Here is a 22513-nt window from a genome sequence, read left to right on the forward strand (position 1 = left end):
ACAACACTCCAGAATTATCTCCTGAGGGCGGAATAGACTATGGTTATTAAAGAGCAGTCATGCAGTAGACCGCACCCTGGAGGCTTGAAATTCTAATCACAAGCACTGAGATACAAGATGTGACAAGAGCCAACAGGCCTACATCAGCTAAAGAGATCCCCACTCTCCTATAATAGATATCAGCTTTATGCTCACCTGCTCTCTAAAGCTATCTTGAAAAGTTACACATCACTAACTTTTCTGGCAAAGAGAATCAGAGTAAATAGATAGCTACTTTTCTCCTAGGTGGATGAATGTACTGGACAAACAGATGCTGGGAAGCTGGTAATGCTATAGTGGTTGCATCTTCAATTGCTATCTCATGGTCATCCAATTGTGAAGCATTATATATGGCAAAACATTGGCAAGGTGATCATGGTATTATCTCACCAAGTCATCTTGTCCCTACTATTTTCCCTTCCCAATGCTTCCCAATATAGTGTACTGTAAAGAGAGGGGTTTTAGGAATCAACCTTTGGAAACAAAATTAATGCAGACTTAGCACAAGTAATGGCTGCTACTTCGAATACTGTTTTTTTTTGAAATTGAGCAAATAAGTCATCCTGCTTGGAAAAAGGAGGAGGCTTTATCACAGACAACACTTTCAAGCTTCAGAAGGCACCATCTAGTGTGCTTTGACATTAGAGGACTTTGTCCAGTTGCAAAGTAACTCTGAAAGGTTAAGATGAAAGAGCCAATATTTACCATAAGTGAACATGCGTGGTGAAGTCAACTCAATAGTTGGCAGAGCTCCAAGGTGGTTTAGCACAGCACATCGATAGCCATTCTTCTGCGAATAGTCAACAAAGGTGCGGATGTACTGCTTCTCACTGTGATTGGCTATTCCTGGACAAATTACCATTGTGATATCTTCTGCACAATGAAAAAGGTCGGGAGAGGTTAGTTTAAGCAAAAGAATACATGCTAGTTATACCAGTTTCATATTCCACAAAGACAAAACACATTTATTTCACAACAAAGCTATTTTTGCTCCTCATGCATTGTTCAATCTGTAGTGATGTTTTATATGCTATGTTTATATCATCAAGGGAAATAAACAATATGCCCTGCACAATTTCAGAGTTTGTTCATCTAGGTTCTTTCATCTGACTGAGAGGAGTTTATTTTAACACGGTACTACAGATGTTACTCCAAACGATGTCACTGAGAGAGAGGATTTCTATCAGTTTTGGTACATTATTTTGAAACTCTTCATGAAGAACCTTGAGGTAATGTATCTGATTAAAGCTGAAGGTCTTTGAGGCTAACTAGAAATAACTTTGTAAGAGAAGGAATTGTTTGTTTTTGGCATGTCTGTTGACTAAATAAAGGGTTCAGATTTATACATCTATCTGAAAAATATCCATTTGGTCAGCAATGCTTCCTTCTTTTGAAGATCAAATCATAGTTGCTGAGAAAGCAACTGCTGAGAACAGCTCTACAGCTCACTGCATTGCTATTTACATTGGGAAACAATGCTTGGTAGTAAGAATCAACCCTCCAGCATCTGGTACAATTCCACATTTGAGAGTGAAATTCTTAGAATATTTAGCAGCAGCTTCCTATGCACTAGAGCAACATTTCAAAACAAGCAGGATCAACGGCCCCTTATACCTGACCTTCAGAAAGACATGTCATTACTCACTAAATTTTGATATATTGTTTTTAAACACACACACACGTTCCAGATGTGATTAAGCCCATATACACAAGAGAAAAGTCCTACAGGCAAAACAGCCTGTTTAGAGACCTTAATCCTAAGCATTATGTTATTTATGGGTCAGAGGAATAGCATTTCATGCCCATTAACTCAACTGGAAATCTAGGCCATAAACCTTGTATCTTATCACTTGGTTGTAAAAACTGTTTTTTTGGTACATGATTCATAACAGCACTAGCTGCAGAAGCTTACAACCATCTAAACATGTCCCGGAGTTGTGAAAGCAGTGGCCCCCTAGCCTGCCAATGGTAGTCAAAAATAGTAATGTATTTCCCCCACATTTACTCAAACTTCTAATAAAAAACCCACAACAGCTGGTTATCTCACCTCTAATGCAGTTTTCAGCCAGTGGTTCAAAGAGGTCAAAAGTTGCTGTTGCACCATCTGACATTGTGAGGTACTTGCGAAGTCCATAAGGATGCGGTGATCTTACTCTCCCCATCTTCCCATAGAGGGCAGTCTGAATGTGCCCACTCTTTCCCCAGATCAGAGGTGGAATGTACCTAAAAAGAAAACAAATGCATTTATTTGCTTTAGGAAAGCAGATCTGCTATTGAAACAAGGGCACTTCCTTCCTAGAGTAGTATTTTGTGATGTGTACGGGTAAAAATAAGGAGCAGCTGCTTGGTAAGTGCATTGGCCAAGAGATATAGAACTGGAGCCCCCAACCTATTGATCTGGTATCAGGTAGGATTTAGTGACCTCTGAAAAACACCAACTACAGAATGCTTACAAAAGCATTTCCTTTCAAAGAAGAGAACATCTGTACTATGCTTATCAGGAAGGTGGTACAGCCTGGTGCTAAAGCAGATGGCTTTTTATCTCAGATTTATGATTCCTGGTGTACTGAAGAAGAAACTTTGGGGGGGGGGGGAGAGAAAGATATAAAGCTGATAACTTTATCTGTTTTAGGAACACCAATCTAAATGGGAAGGAATCAGTAGGTGAGCAATACAAAGCTGCCAGACAGGAGGGACCTTTTCAATGCATATTAGGAAACCTAGTTCATTACTCAAAAGAAGTTTGTCCTTGGTACCAATACAGAGGTCATGAGCATATCAAAATGGTGAAAAGCAAGCTTTCGACTGTACAGAGAACAATCATGCCTGACACTGGTGAGCTCATCAGAAACTGAGCTCCCAACATAAAAGTATAATGAATGTCTAAATTATGTGCTTATACTATCATTGGATTTTACCTGCCACCTGTCAGAGTCTCTAAGTGACTCACAACAGAATAAAACTCAATAAAATTTAAAACGGAGCAGCTATCACTAATTTGGAGCAAAAATACAAAACACAGGAAAACAACAGCATTAGAATGTCACTACACATTGCTCTGGGACGTGGGTGGCACTGTGGGTTAAACCACAGAGCCTAGGACTTGCTGATCAAAAGGTTGGCGGTTCGAAACCCCATGACGGGGTGAGCTCCTGTTGCTCGGTCCCTGCTCCTGCCAACCTAGCAGTTCGAAAGCACGTCAAGTAGATAAATAGGTACCGCTCCGGCAGGAAGGTAAACGGCGTTTCCGTGCGCTGCTCTGGTTTGCCAGAAGCGGCTTAGTCATGCTGGCCACATGACCCAGAAGCTGTACGCCGGCTCCCTCGGCCAATAAAGTGAGATGAGCGCCGCAACCCCAGAGTCAACCACGACTGGACCTAATGGTCAGGGGTCCCTTTACTTTTACCTTTACACATTGTTCTACAGCAACTGACTGACTGTCAGCAACTGATTCTCAGTAATTCCCAGTAATACACAAGCAAATGGTCAAAATAGCACATTCTATCAAATGCCTGGTGAAAACATGAACTTGGTGCTGTAAAGTTGCTAACATAAGCACCTGACAGTCATCGTAGGGGACAACATTCCTTAACCAGGAGCTCATAAGAGAAACAGCCCTCTTCCCTTCTTATGTGGAGAGGTGCTCCAATTCCTATTGTGTCCTAAGCCCTATAAGGCCTGGGAACCCATTATGTAGAGAGATCAGGTCAATATTTGACCAGTAAAACACATGTGCATGCACCTGCTCCAATAAATAAATAAATCAGTAACCTGACCAGTCAAACAATAGCCAAATATTGAAGCACAGATTTACTAGAAGAGAGAGGAATATGAAAACTACAAGAGATACTGTGGCTCTAGAAAACATCAGAGCCCAATCCCTTCTACATGACCCCAGAGCAAATGAAATGGTCTTAGTGAGAGCCCCAAGTCTGGGGCATTTGCAACATGTGCATGCTTGATTTATGCTTTCTCTTGAATCTCACTTCTGATTAGACATGGCTGTACTTATAGCACATGGCCAGTGGGGAAAGTTGGCCACATGGATTACCAATTTGGAAGAGGGCAGGTAGGCATATTGAAATTATTGCAGAGCTGCAGCTATGTCACACTGTACCACACACACACAATAGTATTGTTGCAGAGCATTAATCAACAACTGATTCCCAATAATGTAAACATTATTAAGAGGTCAGCCAGCCAGTATTGCTTAGGAACATAGAAAAACTTTGTAGATCAATAAAGGAAAGCATGTTGTCAACCGCCTTGAGATCTACTGATGAAGGGGGGAATACAAATTTAATAAATAAATACAGGAAAAGCAGGGTTGCAGTGCAGAGGTGCCTGCCTCCTTTTAAAATTAGACAAACGGCTTTACTGAGTCTTGTAGGTAAAGCCAAAGGGCCCTCAATGTATTGCTATCAGAGGACAGCATGATACAACGAAAAAGGGGGCTATCAGTCACACAGACTTTGTGATTTTTTGGAATCTTTGACAGTAATCAAATAACAGATAGTCAATTGACTAGCACTGCAATCCTATCCAATTTGTTCAAACACATTCATACATCTTTCATATCCTGTGCAATGTTTGGTGTTGCTAATAGAATTATTCATGAAAGGTCATCAGCATGATCTAATTAGACATTAAACACCAGCAGTGGAAATACAGAGTGTTGGTGGTTTTTTAGCAGGCTGGAAAAAAGAAATTTCCATTATGCAGTTAGCTGTCCTAAACTGGTGTTCTAAATGCTCTTAACAGCCTTGTGGTTAATAATTCCAAAATATATAGACCAGTATTGTGGCAGCTCCTACAACGGTAGTGCAAACGATACATAAGTCATGTTGATTATATGCAAGTAGAACATATGTACACAGACATTTAGCTTCAGTTTCTACACAAAGCTCCTCTTCTTGCTCTAGTAAACAGCACTGCATTCATGCAATTGTGCTGCTTACAGTCATGCTACCCTGAAAAGAATGCCAGAGATGCTCCTAGTTTCCTGTGGACAACAGTAAGAGCATTTCACAGGATCTTCAGATTAATGAGCTGCACTAGCATTTAAATTACTTGTTCCCATTATAGGCATATGACAAGACTTCGAAGTCTGGAAACTTTACTAAGAGAGCGTTGTTAAGATGCTGCTTAAGAATATGCCTGAATCTTTTTTAAAAAAATGTTACGGTAGAATTATCATTAGCCAAATTTGAGCAACCCAAAGTTTTATCCAAATTTAGTCATAATCAAAGTTGACCCAATGACACTAATGGACACGACTGAATTAAAAGATCTGCTATGAGTAAACTTTAGTTGGGGCACAGCCCTCATTTCCCAAATTAAGAAGACTGCCATCAGCTACAAGGTCTTGTTGATACTGTGCTACCTATACTCTACCTTGCTGAAGCTAATTAGGTCTGGGTCAGGTCAGCAATCGCCTTGGAACCATATAGATGCTGCCTTGGGTTCCGAAATGGAAGAAAGGCAGGATTCAGAATGAAAAAATAAATAAATAAGCAAACAAATGAAGGCACCTAGAATTGTGCTTTTGTCCTAGGATTCTAGTGCTACAGCTCTCACATTAAAGTTATTACTGATCCAGAATTATCGCCAAGCTGAAACAGTTTAAGAGGGGGAAAAAAATATAAATTAATATTAACTATGCTGCACACTGTAGAAACCTAGGCTACAGAAGGACACCCTAGGCTGACGGCAACTTTTAGGAAAAAAATCTTAACTTTAATTGTCACTGGTTCTAAGTGTTTTGATTAAACCACTGATATCAGTGGGACCACTCTGAAAATGACTTAGTTGTCTTACTACCACTGACTTGCTCCACAGCACTGTTCTTCTCACAAAGTAGCTCTTGCAAAAATTTCACAGCGGGAACTACCTTTTCCTGTTTTTCTCACCAACCACAAACACAATACATTTATATGGCTCAAGAGTTTCACCAAACTCTACACTTCCTTTATGAAGCAAAGCATTTAGCAGCCTAATACACAGCTTCTTCTCCTTCATGTCTGTTCTCATAATAAAGGTGTATTTGCAGTGCAGTTACTCACAGTTCAAACATGCATTATGCTGGTGAGAAACACCGAAACGGTGCATAGCTGCACACAATTACATTTGATAACAGATAACACTGTCACTGGGGAGTGGTTTATCAGTGAGCAGTTTCTATTGTACCGCTAACAGACTTTGGATCAATCCTCTTTTGCCACCATTCCATGGTATTAATATCTAAGGGCTTTTCAAGAGGCCCCCAACGTGCAATTTAATTCACATCCAACTACAAGGAGTCTCATATAAAATAGCTCATATTCTGCAAGTGGCCCAGGAGCATTGGGAATAATGATGAGTCTGTGCAATGTTTCCCAAGGCCAATGCAGAGTGTCTCATAACCAAGTGCCCATAACCAAAGCACTAGTGATGCGAATGTATGGAATATTCTTTTGGTTTGAGTGTTAGTATTTTGCTTTCCAAATCACATTCCTCTAGCAGTCAACTTAGCCTCTCAAGCCTCTCAGGATCATGTACATGGAAATATTACAAGTTTAATAAAATCTTGCTTTTCAGTATTGCACCATCTCAGCACAGGAAACCAACTGTCTAGCCTGCAACATGTATTCCATATCACCCTGAGAGCTGATCCAAAAGCAAGCAAGCAAAAGCCATTTTTACTTGCTTGTTAAAATTGTGCTTTGCCTTTCCACCCAATTGCATACTTTACCTTAATATAGAATGTAAAAAGCTCAGCTTGGCCCACTATCCATTAAAATATTTAACCAGGTTGAACACAGAAGTTTTGTGCTATGTACTATACCAAAAGGATTAAAACACTTTATCATGTGCTGCTTGCAGTCCTGCTGACCCTGCCACCCCATGACAATTGTTCACTACTGCTGAATGATTTTGGGGGAAAGAGAACAAAAACTCAAAAATTACTACAAATGCTGGTCAGGTGGAAAGTGAAGTTAAACCTCATCAACTGTGCTGCATTTGTCATTCTTTTACGCTCCTCTCAGGAGTCCAGTTCCTACACAAGCTAACTTGATTAAAACAGAAATTACAGTTTGACCTGTGTGTGTATTTACTCACTTGTTCCAGCAGTCCTTTAAAATCAGGAGATCAAGCTAGAAGAGGCATGCAAAATCCCTTAAGCCTCAGTAAGGTCCTTGGAATATCCCAAGGAACACAGTAATTAAGATTCCATGCATTTTGTACAGGGTTTAACAGCAGTTTTTTACTTGGTTAACTGGAACCCAATCCTGCACGTTTCTCGAGAAGAAGGTTCCTCTGTGTTCAATGCTTACACCCAAGTAGATTAAAAAAAACCCAAAAAAACCTAACATGCTCACTAAACTATTAAAGAGCCTTCAAATGCAGACATTATCAAGTCTCAGTGATAAAAATAATTGTTTAAATTAAAATATTAAGATTTTAAAATTTTGAATAGGATTTTAAAAATTCAAATCAGACCATTAAATAATCTGAATCCAGTATGCTAGCCCTACAGTTTGTGTCTGACTAAAATAAATGTCTCTCCCAAATATATACAATGCTTCCTCTAAATTAGTGTAAATTAAGAACCAATTTGTTCATTCCTCAGATATGAATATTTGCATTCCACCTGATGTAAATAAAACAAACTGCTCAAATCTGTCCAGTAATTATCAAATCTTACTTAGTTATATTAATTGTGGACATTTAATTTTGTGTAATTAACATTAAACAAAATTTATTAACATTTTGTTTTCTACCTTATTTTTGAGCTGCTTGCCAGCCCCAAACAACCAGTTTGTGGACCAGCTCTGGTCTAGACATTAAAACAAAATCATACTTCTGCTTTACATCAGAACCAAGTCAGAATGAGAGAAGGGGAGGGGCTTTTCTACACAAGTGTATGACAAGTATTTGGCTATACAGTACAGCAAATTCAGATGGTTGAAGGTGGTTTTCCTTCAACCCACTCAGATTATAATGGCAAAAAACAAAAAACAAAAAAACCCAGTTTAGATCAGGTAGCAATGCAGTATTTGAAAAGGCCTCATTTCTGGAAAGCTCTCCTTCCTATGGAGAGGCACCTGACACTTTTTTTCTGAAATCTGTTTTTACTGCTCTGCTGTTTTAATACATATTCATTTTCCAACCCAACATTTAGTTTATATTCACATTTAAACAAGACAGACTTGCAATAGTTTACCTGTATAAAAATCTTTCAGATTTTTGTATCATAATGGTAGGAAACTTCCTATAAAGCTATTGCTTCCCACACATATCAAACATAATTTTACATTAATGATTTAACCAACACTTTATTTAGCTACATAATTATATATGTATAATTATATTCAGCTCTGATAATCCACAGGAAGCCATGAAGTATGAAATTCTATACTACTGGATTCAATAATAAGTTTCTCTGAGAGGTTCTTCCTTTGTATTTGCTGCCTTCTTTCAATGAAACTCAACCAGTAAGGAGATGTAACAGTGGACATATCTCCATAATGGAAAAGGGGGTTGCTGTACATTTGCATCAAAGCAGAGTTGTGGCAGATAAAGATGCAGAAATTCCTGCTATTACAGTGGTACCTCTGGTTACGAACTTCATTTGTTCCAGAGGTCTGTTCTTAAGCTGAAACCATTCTTATCCTGAGGTGCACTTTCACTAATGGGGCCTCCTGCTGTGCACAATTTCATTTTTAAAAAATATATATTCACTTTAACACACCAAAAATAAAAGACAAATATCCATCAAAACACAGCAAAAAGAAAATTAATACATTGAATAGTAATCTCAAAACCTTAAAATAAAAATGGTATTTTCCTATAGGCCAGACTTTCCATCTATTCCTCAAAGATTCTTACTTTGCCTAGCGTGGAGGAGTCACAGTAGATTAAAATGTGGATTGTTCATTCACCTTTGTGCAGTATCTGCAGGTACAGATAGGTAGCTTAATGCATTACTGCCATGAAATCTCCTGCCTCCCCCAACGAAAGTAGATTTGACTAATTATTTTGGTAGTTTTTGAGGCTTCACAGTAATATTGTTTTAATACTATTTCTCCAAACCAAAGATCTCACTGCAAATGGGTATTAATCCAACTCAACAAAATTAGTTTATTGCTACAAAACAACTTCAACTAAGGACACAGCAATGACCTGGTCATTTCAGCAAATAGCACTTCCTGATGCTAGACTGATAGCTCCAAAAAGTACAGGAGCACTATCATTCCCCATACTAGATCTGAATACTGAATAGGGGAAAGTCATTACCTTAATTGCCCTGCTTATGATCACCAGAGACATGTGGTTGTCCGTAAAAAATGGTAAACTGGACTAGATGGGCCTTGGAGTTTGATCAAGCAAAATAGGTTCTTTCCACATGTTATATGGCAACAAACCCAGGCTTGTTACCAAGTGTGAACTCAACAACAGGATGCAGTCAGCCTCGCTCTCTTAAATCCAACACCTCTATACGATACACAAGTTTCCAAAGATAGAAATGTTTCATTCACATAATAAGCCTTTATGTTCTTAATATTTGCACAAAAATGTTCCATTCTATTCCCAATAAAAGATCTCTTCCCATTTGTAAATAATTCCCTTCTTATGTATGAATTTTTGCATTTGGACACCTAAACATTCATATATTCACTGGATACTCACTCTTTGGTTAGAAGAGAGCATGACTTGAGTAGAAAGCGGGACAAAGGAGTGTCTTGGTATATGAGATCTGGAGGGGCAGTTGGGCTCTTCAGATTCAAGCAGCGGACAATAATGTAAAGAACAGCAGCTACAGCAGCCAACTTCACCCCATCGAATACTGCCGGCAGCTCAGGGGTTTCCATTAAGGAATTCATCTTGAAATCTATGAAAGAAAAATAAAGCTCAGAAATCTATTTTCAGCAACTGAGACATGCTTACAAAGCGGTGCCATGGAACAGTGTTGTTAGAAATGCTTTCATGTATAAAAAACATTCATAAAAAGCCCAGATCAGGGCAGGCTCACACAGAACAGATTATCCAGTTTAGCTTAAGAGCTATGTGTACATACACAATAAATCTCTAGACTCTACACCAGAACATTTTGACAAAGCAGAGATTTCTGTTCTTGGTTGACAATCCTTATCTTGATTTTTATCTCTATATTACCAATTAAAGATTAGACACTCCAAAGAACAACTGCATGACAGAATTATCACTCAGCTGCTTTGACAGTGTCTAGAATTCTGTAGACAGTGTTTAGAATTAGGATATTTATTCCAACCCCCAACCCCCAATGCTGTCTAAATGTTGTTTGATGACTCTGCCAGTATTGATAAAGCTCCTATCCAAGCAAATGATACAAAGGAACAATTCTGGTGCCTATTCTAAAAACAAAATCAGCTAACTGAAACAAGATACAAGAATCACAAGAGAAGTTACACAAAGATGCTGAATCATGGAGGAGTAGAAGCAAATGCATCCATGCAGGAGATGACTTGTGCAACTGTCAATGGCAAGGAGTGTCTATTGTCAGCACCAGCTGGTTTGCCAGCTACAGCCATTCCTTGACAAACTTGCCACATAAACATGGTTGGATAACCTTGAATTTCTATCCCATTCTACCTACCTTAAGAGCCCAAGGAAGAGTACAGATAAGCAAAGAATACAAACATTACAACCTTAAAAATGCAATACAGAATATCAGTAAAGCAATTAAAAAAACACAAACACAACACAAAATAATATCAATAATACAATTTAAGACACAGAACTCACAAGTACAACAGAAAAGGAAATCATTGGCCCCATTCTCCTTTCCTGGATAAACAAGTGGGGTCCTCAGGAACAGTGTAATAATTATGATGTAAGGGACAATCACAACCCTACCACGAAGGAGTTCTGCTTTGAGGCTGCAGCCACAGAGATGTACCTATCCTATATCGCCAGCAAAAAGGCAATGTCCACTGATGGGACCACAAGTGGGGGCTACCCTCTAGATCTAAGGCTTATGTAAGTGCTGAGGTTATGTGGCCAATTACATGGCTTGCTGGACTAGTAAAAATTGCATTGTAATTTTTATCCAACAATCTGATGACATGTTATGGTAATGGTTAACGTCACTGCAATAGCCCACTCTGTTTTATGTTGCTTTTTATGTTGTATCCCACCCTGGGATCATTATGATGAATGGTGGGCTTGTAAAATGAATATAATATTAGTGAAAAACACAACCATCTGTTATTACTAAGCTCAATTTGTTACTGCAGTTTCTCTCGTTGAAGCTTTTAAGAGTTTCCCCAGAACTAACAAGCTACAAAAGTCCACGTGAACATCGCAATGAGTAAGGCTGCTTGTCCTTGAGCTCTGTGGTCTGTTTTAATTTGTTATTTTGAATAGTTTTAAAGTCAGTTGGCTCAGCCACTAATGTTAATTGCATTATACAGGCAAGGAGCATATCTGCTTTTACTTTTACGTGGGCTTAAAAGCAATATATTTTAATTGGAGGACAGGCACTGGGAGAGTAGCATTTAGCATTCAACTGGTAAGGAATGCTTTTTAAAAGCTCACTGCGACGAAGGACTCTGCAGTTTTAACAGTTTTAATACAGTTACCACAAAAACACAGACCCGTAGTGCTTTAGATAAATTGTCTGGAACTCCTTTGTCAGGTTTAGTCCACAAATCTATGCTTGACTAGTGTGAATCAAGGGAGGCAGAAGTAATTGCAAAGCAAGATGAAATTAATTTGTCTTATATGGACTACCTGGTTCTTCATACGGCAAGAGTGCAAGAAATGGGGCTGGAGATGCCTTATCTCAAGTAAGAGGTTTTGCTACACCTCTATTGAAACCTTAACTAACTGGTTAGCTGATCTGGACTTGTTAGGAGCTGATACATATGCTCCCGGGCAACCTAAGCTTCATATAATAAAACCTCAACAACAATTTTGGCACAATAGACTCGGCCACAGCTGAGACCAGCAGAAAAAGCATTGCTAGATTACATACCAAAATAGCAGCACTCTGTTTAGCAATAATTTGCAGGATGTTGAGAGTAGTCCTTGACAACTCTCAAATAATGCATTCAATCACATAAAACCCACCTTGTGCTGTGTGCCACTTATTCTTAATTGCAGGAAACTCGGGAATCATCTAAGCAAATATGTTGTTCAAATCAAGGTTAACCTATAAAATAAGAGACAAACTGAATGTTATTTTACTGGCAATAATAACACAGCAAAAGTCACAACAGGCTCAGAGCACAACCCATCTAGAACACATGAGGATAGCTGTCATAGGTCCACTTCATGCAAGCCAGCTACCCAGGGGCCACCTGAAGTTGAAGAGAGCTAATCATGTGCAGTAGCCCACCATATGAATCTGTAAATATGATTTGCTTCCATGTTTTGGCAAAACCATATTGCAAAGACAACAGCATGGCAGAAGATATAATCTATACATAGATTTATATATACATATAATCTATGTAACAGTATGTTACATCTATGTAACAGTATGTTACATCTATATAACAGATTTATATATACTGTATTTTTTGCACCATAACACTCACTTTTTCCCTCCCAAAAAGTAAGGGGAAATGTCTGTGCGTGTTATGGAGGGAATGCCTACGGGTGGCATGCCTACAGATTTTCCTCCTCTAAAAACTACGTGCGTGTTATGGTCGGGTGCGTGTTATAGAGCGAAAAATACGGTACATATAATCTATGTAACAGTAGTAGATTCCCATTTTATACAACAAAAAGCCAATAAAAGCTGGCATTATCAGCAATACTGGTGCCACGAGATATAGTCCTGTATAATATTTATGCTACATAGGAGAACAAGGTTGTACATCTGCCTGAGTCAAAATTAAGCTGACAATAAAAACTTTTGTACCTATAAACTATAAAAAGTTGTTCAACCTGAATTCCTCTAACATTAGCAAAACTTGTATTGTTCAATATCAGCTGCCCCAACACATATCTGACAGCAGCAACGTTTTACCTGAAGAAAACTCAAAGAAAGTCTACATTGAAGTTAAGTCAATGCTAATGCAAAACTGTGCAAAATATCTGCTGGATGAAAGATGGTTGAAGTGATGGCTGTTACAATGGATAAAACCTTTGGTGTGCGTAATCACAGGAACTGAGGCAATACTGTAGAACAGGCTTCCTCAAACCCGGCCCTCCAGATGTTTTTGGCCTACAACTCCCATGATCCCTAGCTAGCAGGACCAGTGATCAGGGGTGATGGGAATCGTAGTCTCAACATCTGGAGGGCTGAGTCTGAGGAAGCCTGCCGTAGAAGAGTATAAAAGCAGAAACATATAGATATTATAATGCTTTGTAGAATATCCCTATGAAGGAAAGATTGGAGGGTGGGACTGATGAGATAAGATCAAATGCAACACCCTGTGCTAGCAATTAAATACTCTAGAAGAAACTAAACCAGCCTAAAGCAAAGGAAGTTAGTAATAACTCAAACTCCAATCAAGCTCTTGACATTTAAAGGGAATGTTTGCAGAAGTAGAGCATACACCCTTGCCGCACCCAGGGAAAAGGGAGGAAGGAATATGGCTGTAGTGTCATTCACCTCTTTAATAAGCTAAATAATTCAAAATTCAAAACTGGAATATGTTCTATATCCTTCAAAGGTATAAATGGCAGAGCCTGCTATCAAATGTACTGAGAGTACTTCCAATGGGCACTGATACAGTATGAAAAATAAATTGGAGTCTGCTTACCTGACAAAGCAGAGAAGTCCACAAGTATCAAATGCATGCCTTTCATTCCCTATGTTTACTAACCAAACAACTAAACTGGCAAAGAAGGCCAAGTGCTAATAAGGACATTAAGTTCAGAATGGGTGCTGCCTCTCCAAGACGAGTTAACAGTGGTGAATTCACAAGTGTGCATTATTTAGGACTGGGAAGGACAAGCTTCTCAACAGCCACTAGCCATGATGGCTATGTGCTATCTTCAATATTAGAGGTTGCGGGTGAGCACAAGCAGGGAGAGTGCTAATTGTGGGTTTTCCATAGCCATCTGGTTGGCCACTATGGGAACAGAATGCTGAACCAGATGAGCTTTTGGTCTGCTCCACCAAGGCTTTTATGCTCCTAGGAGAGCAGACTCCCAGACATGAGAGCTGGGTGAACATTGAGTCTTTAACAAGGAAGCATTCTAGTAATTAGACAGCAGGAATCCAGGAGCTGTAGCTTCAAGTCTGACTGCTCGGTAGAAATTGGGAAGCAAAAGGCAGTGTGTGCCCTCTAACTTGAAACTGATTTGAGCTGTTCTAAACATCAGGAGGGCACCAATTTGGAATAGGCTAATGTCCATGAGCATTAATTATCACCAGTTTAGTTATCTCTAATGTAGCTTAAGTTACCTTTGACTGATTCCTCTTTAGTCTGCTCCTAGGATGTTTAAAAGGAGAGGTGGCTGGGCATAGTGACATCTCATTCACTCTGGGGGTTTCTGTATTCCCCCATTGTGATGCTTTCCAATAGCAATGCATTTTACATTGAGGAGGGTAAGTGAGAAAGGGCTCTTGTGAGTCCTCAAAGGGGAGAACCTTTGTGAAAGGTTTCAGGTGCCAAAGCACCCAAGATCTTTGAAAAAGATTAGTGCCTTTGAGGCTTCACAAGAGCTCTTTCTCTATTATTCTCCATATGACCAATTCATTACCTAATGTCATAGCCAACGCTACTAGGAAGCACCACAATGGGAAAGTCAGAATCCCCCAGTGAGCTGTTGCTACATCCAGACTCTTCTTTAAACATTCTAGGAACAGACAAAGAGAGGAAGCAGTTACCAGTAACAAAGCTGTGTCAGAAGCATGGGAGGGGGAATTTTAGGGCCAGTCTATAATACAGTATACCCAAATCACAACTGTGCTCATCTAGAGAAAAGGTGGAAGGGGACAGGAGAAAGGAAGGAAGAGGAGTGGAAAGCAAATAATCTAAAAAAGACCTTTAGCACTCTCTTCTATTTGTTAATCTAGTTCCTCCAAGAAGACAGCAGTACTTACAACCAGCTCAACATTTTCTCCTTACCCAATGCCCTTTTTAAAAGCTAACAAAAGGAAGGGAAAGACTGTTCAAAGAATTGGAATTTGAGCTCACAGCTGTTCTTTCATCATTTATAAGAGCTACTTCTTACAATTCAGGGTGGAACACTCTTAACTCATATGCCATCCCCACTCGTCTCCGCCAAAGGTACCAGGGTTCAGAAACGCAGTTGCTTGGGGCATAGTCCATGTGTGTTTGCATAAACTGTCAGGTATCAGAAAAGTAAATAATTTTCTCCATCAGGAAAATAGGATATGAAGGGGGTTTTATTCAACATTTTTTCATTATCAAGAGGAAATAGATTATTAATATATGGACTTTGTATTTTCAAGGATTGTGCAAGTGACCCAGTATGAGGGACAGAGTTTCAGATTTGAAACATCTGAGGTCACTGCTCACTAATATTGCACAAGATCACTATCTAAGTTCAGATCTCCCTCTGCATAAATTGGAATTAGCATAGTCTCTACCTGGATTTTTGATAAAGAAGCAATGTGCAAAGTATTTTATTCTCAAGGTGCTATAAAGGTATATCATACAAAGGTATGATAAAGGTCTACTGTTTTGGACTGGATGGATGAAGCATTTAATGTACAGTCAAAAGCAAAAATAGAGATCACCAGTTACTGATGTTAATGAAAGCATTTATATGCCAAAGCACTACAGAAATTCTACAACCTAATATCCAAGGTTTGGAAATCTGCAGCCTCTATTTCAAAAAGATGTACATTTCACTTTGAAAGTTACTGAAGATCTGAAAGACATGCAAAGACTAATCCACTACAAGTCTGAATTCCACATACATTTCTATTTTTAACTAGCGCTTACATTCTTCAGTTCATGATTCTACACCTCAGAGAATACAATGAGGGTCAAATTAAATGCAGTTTGTGGAAGATCTGTTATTAAGATCTCTCACTTCTCATTCTTTTAAACTCCATATAAGCAATCAGAGGCTTGATAGTCAGCATTGGCTCTCAATTTTGGGACACTTAGGTAATATGTCCTCAGGAAGCCCATCTGCTTTCAGCGTTCACGACTGCCTATTTGCTTGTGCTATGAATGACCCTATCTAGTAAGTAAAGCATCCTGTTTTTCTGCGTGGCCAAGCAGCTGCATTTGAGACACCCACAAAGCAGAACACGATGGCAATAGCATTATATTCCCCAGCAACTAGGGACATGCTATCTCTAATCCTGGATGTGTGCCATAATCACTGATAGCCTTATCCTCCGTAAATTTGTCTAATACCCTTTTAAAGCCATCTAAGTTGATGGCCATCACCACATCTTGCAAAAGCCAACTCCATAGTTTAATTATACGCAAGTATGAAGCGGGTGGCACTGTGCTCTAAACCACAGAGCCTAGGGCTTGCCGATCAGAAGGTTGGCAGTTCGAATCCCTGTGACAGGGTGACCTCCCGTTCCTCGGTCCCAGCTCCTGCCCACCTAGCAATTTGAAAGCACGTCAAAGTGCAAGTAGATAAATAGGTACTGCTCCAGCGGGAAGGTAAACAGTGTTTCCGTGCGCTGCTCTGGTTCGCCAGAAGCGGCTTAGTCATGCTGGCCACATGACCTTGAAGCTGTCTGTGGACAAATGGCGGCTCCTTCGGCCTATAGAGCAAGATGAGCGGGCAATCCCTGAGTCATCCGTGACTGCACCTAATAGTCAGGGGTACCTTTACCTATGAAGTACTTCCTATTGACTGTTCTGAATCTCAAATCATTCAGCTTTATTAAAATAATCTCTATCCACTTTCTTCACAAATTTTATAAACCATTATCATGTGCTTCTCACCTGCCTTCCCTCTCCAACTAAAAACCCCAAACACTATGACCTACACATTTTTCCAGTCCTGCACATGGAACTAGTATTAGAAGAGATCTTCTGCTTGCCAGAAGATGGACTTATCTACTTCAGCCCCTTCTTCGTTTTCAATTGCAGTCGCTGGAAACATTTGCTGAGCTAAAGAAGCTGCTATACAATTTAACTTCCCCATTGCAGTTCTGAATACTGGTTTGATGATGAGCAATATTTCATTCTATATACATTTTCAGGCCTACAGAATGTTCTCAAAAGAAAGTGAACTTTGGAATATAATCATTCATTGCTGAACTGTTACATAATTCTGACAAGTACGTGATCTGCATTTTTTTAGTGCTAAATGACAGGAAGTTCCAAATGTCCTACTATATAATTAAACTGTAAATATTATTAGTCACAAGGCCAAACAGGTCACCAACAGTGATGCTAAATAGTTCTCATTTATTTTTTACATGCCAGTTATCAGCATGAGTTTATTTGCAACTAATTTTAAGCCACACAAATATTTTTTTAAAAAGACAAAAATACCCTGCTTCTCCTATGTAAGAGCTCTGGTAATCTCTACTGCACAACCCAAAGTTTCCACTCCTAGATCTTCAAAATTATTTCTTCTATGAAATGTCACAGTAATTTAAGATTACACAGTATTCAGGATGAGAAGAAAACTTTGAAAGAATGCTATAAACCAAGCTGAAAGATAAACATTAATTCATAGCCAGCCAGCACCTTCAAAGTATAATAATAAGCAATTTCACATTTAGCGCCTTTCCCAACAAAGGGGAATCCCTCTCTATTTCAATAATGGAATCTAACTACCAAACAAAGCCTTCATGAATCTATAATTCCACAATAAAAACTTATCTTCCAAAATAGCTCAAGACTTCCTACATGATAACTAGAATGCTTAGATGATTATTTGTCTCAGCTGCCTTAAGATATGAAAGTATCTGCCCAGGAGAGTGAAGGACTTTATAAAAGCAGACTGATCCAAACTCTGTTATAATGATAATGTTATAATGGCATGACATGACACAGTTTAGAAAGAAAAGAGTAGAACATGAATTTTAAAACAAATAGAGTATAATAGTATAAAATATTAAAATCAGTTAAAGCAATTTGCAATCAGAAGAATTGGGTGGGTCCCTATAAGGGAGGGACAAAGTGATATTGTGGGCAAAATATTCGCGGTGAAGAAGACATGGATCCAGTAATATGTCAGATACATTTTTTATTATATTATATGAGCAGTTTTGAGTGTCAGAACTCTTAAGAGATAAACACCCATGCTGTTTGCTTAAACAGAAGCAACACTGTTGGACTCTGTGCAAGATAACTCTCAGAAGAGAGTTTCTTTTAAGTCCAAGAAAGGTTGACTGCTTGCAGTTGCTGTCTGTAACCTGAATAGTGAAAAAGCAGGAATTGTCTAAACATAACTTCTGATTTATGCAGTATGATCCTTTGACAATGTTATGGGTGTATTGTATGATATACTAATACTAAGAGACCAATTAAAAGGCAAGGAGAATCAATAGGTCTACTCTGAGTAAAACTTAGTTGGACCATCACCTAAATCTTTTAGGTGATGGTCCAGCTAGTAGTACATTTATCAAAGTAGTAGTACATTTATGAAAGTACTACTACAGATACACAGAACATATTTCAGAACTACTCATACAAACCATTATAGATCTTTATTGACAGTTTTAAATTGACTCAGATACACAGAAAAAATATGCAAGTACGTATTTAGGTATTTAGTAGATTTATATCCCATTTTTCAACCAAAGTCCCAAAACAGCTAACATCATTTATAAAATGTAACAGATAAATCAAGCAAATAGCAAGATGGCAAGGCCCACAGTGAATATAAGCACAAAAGCGCATTATCAAGAGTCACAAGACACATATTCAGCAGGAGACATTTGGTCTTTATGGCCGAAGAAGTCTCAGAAGGATCAGAGAAACCAAATTTGTTGCCACTCAAAGCCAGCACCCGCTCTGGCCTTTGTCACTGCATCTCTGCATCTCACTTTTCTGTATGAGACAACTTAGGATTGCCTATGCAGAACATGTATATACCACTGGGTGACAAGCCCTGCCAGCTATTTGTTTTAACTGCTACATATTACAGAATATGTACAGTTGTATTTAATACCCTTAAGGGACACAATACAAGATTTACAGTACTTTTCATTTCTTCATGCAAAGCTAACAAGGTCATCATTGACAAAACAGCAATTGGGTGAAATCTAAAGCAGTATAACTGTATAACACAAAAGAGCAAAAGCAAAAGGGAAAGGGAAATGCCCCCTTTTAGTCTTCTTGTGCATGGATTATTTTAGAATAAGTCTTATTCTATCAGTGTAATCTCATCTATTCTATGGCTTATAACAACATCAATTAATCCAAATAATCCCAGGTGATTGGAGCAACTAACTTTATAAACTGTCTTTAAATTAAGTAACCAATCTATAAAGCCTAGCTATAAGACAAGTGTGGAATAGATAAGATTCAGGAATAGGAAGACAAATGTCTACACATTACCTCACATTCCACCTGCAAGACAGTGCCCTTCCCGGCTTCTTGCTTCAGAATTTCATTGACATTTGTCATTATTCCCTCCGGCAACATATACTTGTAGAGAGGGGATAACAACTAATGTCAATGAAATTCTGAAGCACGCCTGGTGGGGCACCATTTTGCTGGCTGGATACGGGCGAACATGTATGCATTGCACAGAAGATCATAATCACCAGTCAATATATAAGAGGAAGTCTGTCTTGGGTACAATTCAGAAACAGCAGGAAGTAGAGAAACACCCTAGGAGGAACAGCGGGCTAGTTCAGTGAAATCTCCCAAAGCAGAAGCAACACATGGCTCAAAGGATAGAGGTGACTAGCACTTGGATAACCATAGTTTGGACAAGAAAGTAATAAACAAGATGACAGGAAGGGAAGCATATTTGAAAGAAAAATTAGGGAGAATATTTTTTACTCTGTGAGGAAAAGATGCCGAACCTAGGCAGTACCGTAAATGTTGCTGCCCTTGCACAAACAAAAATACTGGGGAATAGGAGAAAAGGAGAGAGATGTGAAAACTCACTTCAACCCCCTACCCCAGTCCATAATGTAAGAAGAGGATAAACCGAGTCTAGTAATACTTCATGTTATATTAAACCCATGCAGTAATGGGGAAACAACAACAATGGGCATGTTAGGTCGGGCGTAGCCCATGAAACCAAACCTATAAAACAGACAAGAGCCTTTGTAAGAGGTGAAAGAGGAAACAGTTGGTAAAGGACAGAACCTCAGCCATCACTGTTACAGACCATTTAGGATGAAAAAAGCAGACTGTTACAATTCTCGAGTTGTAGACCCTATCATTTCTCAAGAGAATTTCCATTATGACAAAGAATAACCACATAAAATGCTGGGTTTTTTTACAACTTTTACAACTTAATCTTGGAGTAATCGTTGTACCTCTTTACTACCTTTTCTGGGGCACAGGCAACCCCTGTTATTGAACAGGGGAGGACCCTTGCCTCCAGGCTTTGCTTACTAAATAGACCTTTATTCTGATGGGGGGGGCTGTTTTTAAAACACAGCCCCGATACTGAAAACTCCCCCTCTTCCCCCAGTTTTGAAGTGACGGACCTGCTGATTTTAACGTGCAGAGAGAGGAAAGCTATAGGGACGCCACTGGAGCCAGTATTTTTGTTTAGGCTACTTTCTTCACTCGATTATTAAGTAATACTCAAAGAGATGGAACAGTAACAAAATAATTGTGTGTAGCGGCGGGGTGGGGGTGTTGGAGAGGAGAGAACCTAAGAACCACCCTGCTGGATCAGGCTCTTGGCCCATCTAGCCTAGCATCTTATCCTCATAGCGACCAACCAAATGCTTGTGGAAAACCTATGAGAGAAAGAGAGCGATTGAGAGGGAGAAGCCCACATAAGATGCTACGGCTCTCTCTCTCTCTCTCTCTCTCTCTCTGTGTGTGTGTATATGAAACATCTAATTAAAAATGTCTTTAAAATTAAATTAAACGAACAGTTTGAGGAGGGAGGTGGAGGAGAAGAAATAGAAGCTGGAAAGGAGAATAGGAGAAATCAACAGCAGGAATTTAGGTGGTTGTTATTGGGGGGGGGGGGGAGAGAAGGGGCCTGCCTTTCCGTGCAGAGGGCGATGATGATGGATGGGCAGCCCGGGCATGGCTGGGAAAGGAGGGAGGCCTCTGGGCCAAGGTCACAAAGCCAGCCCCGCCCCCCCCCCACGTTGTCGCCGCTTTGGGTGGCAAAATGGGGGGGGGTGCGAGGCGGGGGAATCGACAGAAGCCCACCAGCCGCGCTCCTCCCCACCCATCATCACCTGCTTCTTTCCGCCACATTAGGCAGGTGCGTAGGTGCCTCGGCCTCCCGCTTCTCCCCCCGCCCCGGTCCAAGTGGAAGAAGGGCGAGGGGACTAATAGTGCCACCACATCCTCCCACTCCCATTTTTTGGGAGGAGGGGGTTGTCTATTGGTCGCCGCCCAATTTGGGAGATTGCCTCAGCCCCCCCCCCCCCCACATAACAGACATCCCTTCCCCCTTCTTCGTGCCCGCCCCACCCCCCAGGCGCACCTCACGCTGCAGCCTCACCTGCGTAGGCCCGATCCGGGCTCTCCCGCTCTCTCCTGCCTTGACTGCGATTCCCATCGAGATACGCCGCCACACACCCGCGCCTGGTTCGGGCTTCCAGCTTACCCCTCCCCGCTCCCTCTCCTCAGCCGCCGCCTTTGTCACTCCATTGGCGCCCGCGCCTGCCACTCTCCACTTTCAGCCGGCGCCGGATTGGCTGTCGGAAGCCGGCCTTTCGTCCGAGTGGGAACGGGGAAAGAGAAGGGGGTGGGAAGAGGAGGGCCTGGAGGTTGTCAGGGCGGCGGCGCCGGCGGCAGCGGCAGCGGTAGCAGCAACGACGCCGACGCCGCCCTGCCCTCCCCGCAGCAGTCCGGCGAAGAGGAAGAAGAGGAGGAGGATGCCCATTGGCTCCTTATGACGCAGTTGGGCGGAGACACGAGGCGCCATTGGGCCAGGAGGGGTGTCAGTCAGGGCTGGGTGGAGAAGTGACGCGTGCCTGAGCGTTGCGTCGCGCTGAGGGGAAAGGGGGAATGAGCGGGAAAGGGGCGGGCTGGGTGTTGGGTTTTTTGTTTTTTTAATTTTTACCTCAGGTGGAAGATTCTGCCTCAGTTCTTTTGCCTCAGGCTGTATCATTCATTCATAATATTTCTTCATTGCCCACCCTTTCCAAGAGAGTAACATACTGTACATACAAAAAATAAAAAAGAGCCACAAACTTCAAAAGCTCAAAATATTGTATAGAACAGAAAGGAGCCATAGCTCAACTATGAGAGCAGGTGCTTTGCATGCCAGGTTCAGTTTTCAGGTGGGGCTGATGCCGATCTGTGTAGACAATACTGAGCAACATGGGCCAAGGCAGCTTTCTGTGTGATGTTGAAAACAATGGGGAGATCTGAAAAATGGGCCAATAGGAAGGCCTTTGCCTGGCTTGGAAAAGCTTGTAATGTTAGGCAAGCCATGTTTCCCCCTCAGA

At 40.4% G+C, this 22513-nt stretch overlaps 1 protein-coding gene across 3 annotated transcripts in view; it reads right to left on the reverse strand.

The window, feature by feature from the left end:
* The window catches only part of ABHD2 (abhydrolase domain containing 2, acylglycerol lipase), a 40183-nt gene extending 18269 nt beyond the window's left edge, over positions 1–21914 (reverse strand). The window contains exons 1-5 of one of the 3 annotated variants that reach the window (XR_014504586.1): positions 21562–21914; positions 12130–12211; positions 9709–9910; positions 2087–2262; positions 745–912 (exon numbers count right to left, since the gene is read on the reverse strand). Coding sequence is in view for 2 of the 3 variants with exons in the window: in XM_083412165.1 (XP_083268291.1) it covers positions 745–912; positions 2087–2262; positions 9709–9910; positions 12130–12178 (595 nt within the window). In the remaining variant the exon portion in view is untranslated. Of the gene's footprint in view, positions 1–744; positions 913–2086; positions 2263–9708; positions 9911–12129; positions 12212–14419; positions 14481–21561 lie in introns of those variants that run through there. The other 2 variants (XM_083412165.1, XM_083412166.1) reach the window with 2 other exon arrangements.
* Between the last annotated feature and the right edge of the window lie 599 nt (positions 21915–22513).

This window comes from Podarcis tiliguerta, assembly GCF_965153285.1.
Source record: "Podarcis tiliguerta genome assembly, chromosome: 14".
Taxonomy (NCBI): domain Eukaryota; kingdom Metazoa; phylum Chordata; class Lepidosauria; order Squamata; family Lacertidae; genus Podarcis; species Podarcis tiliguerta.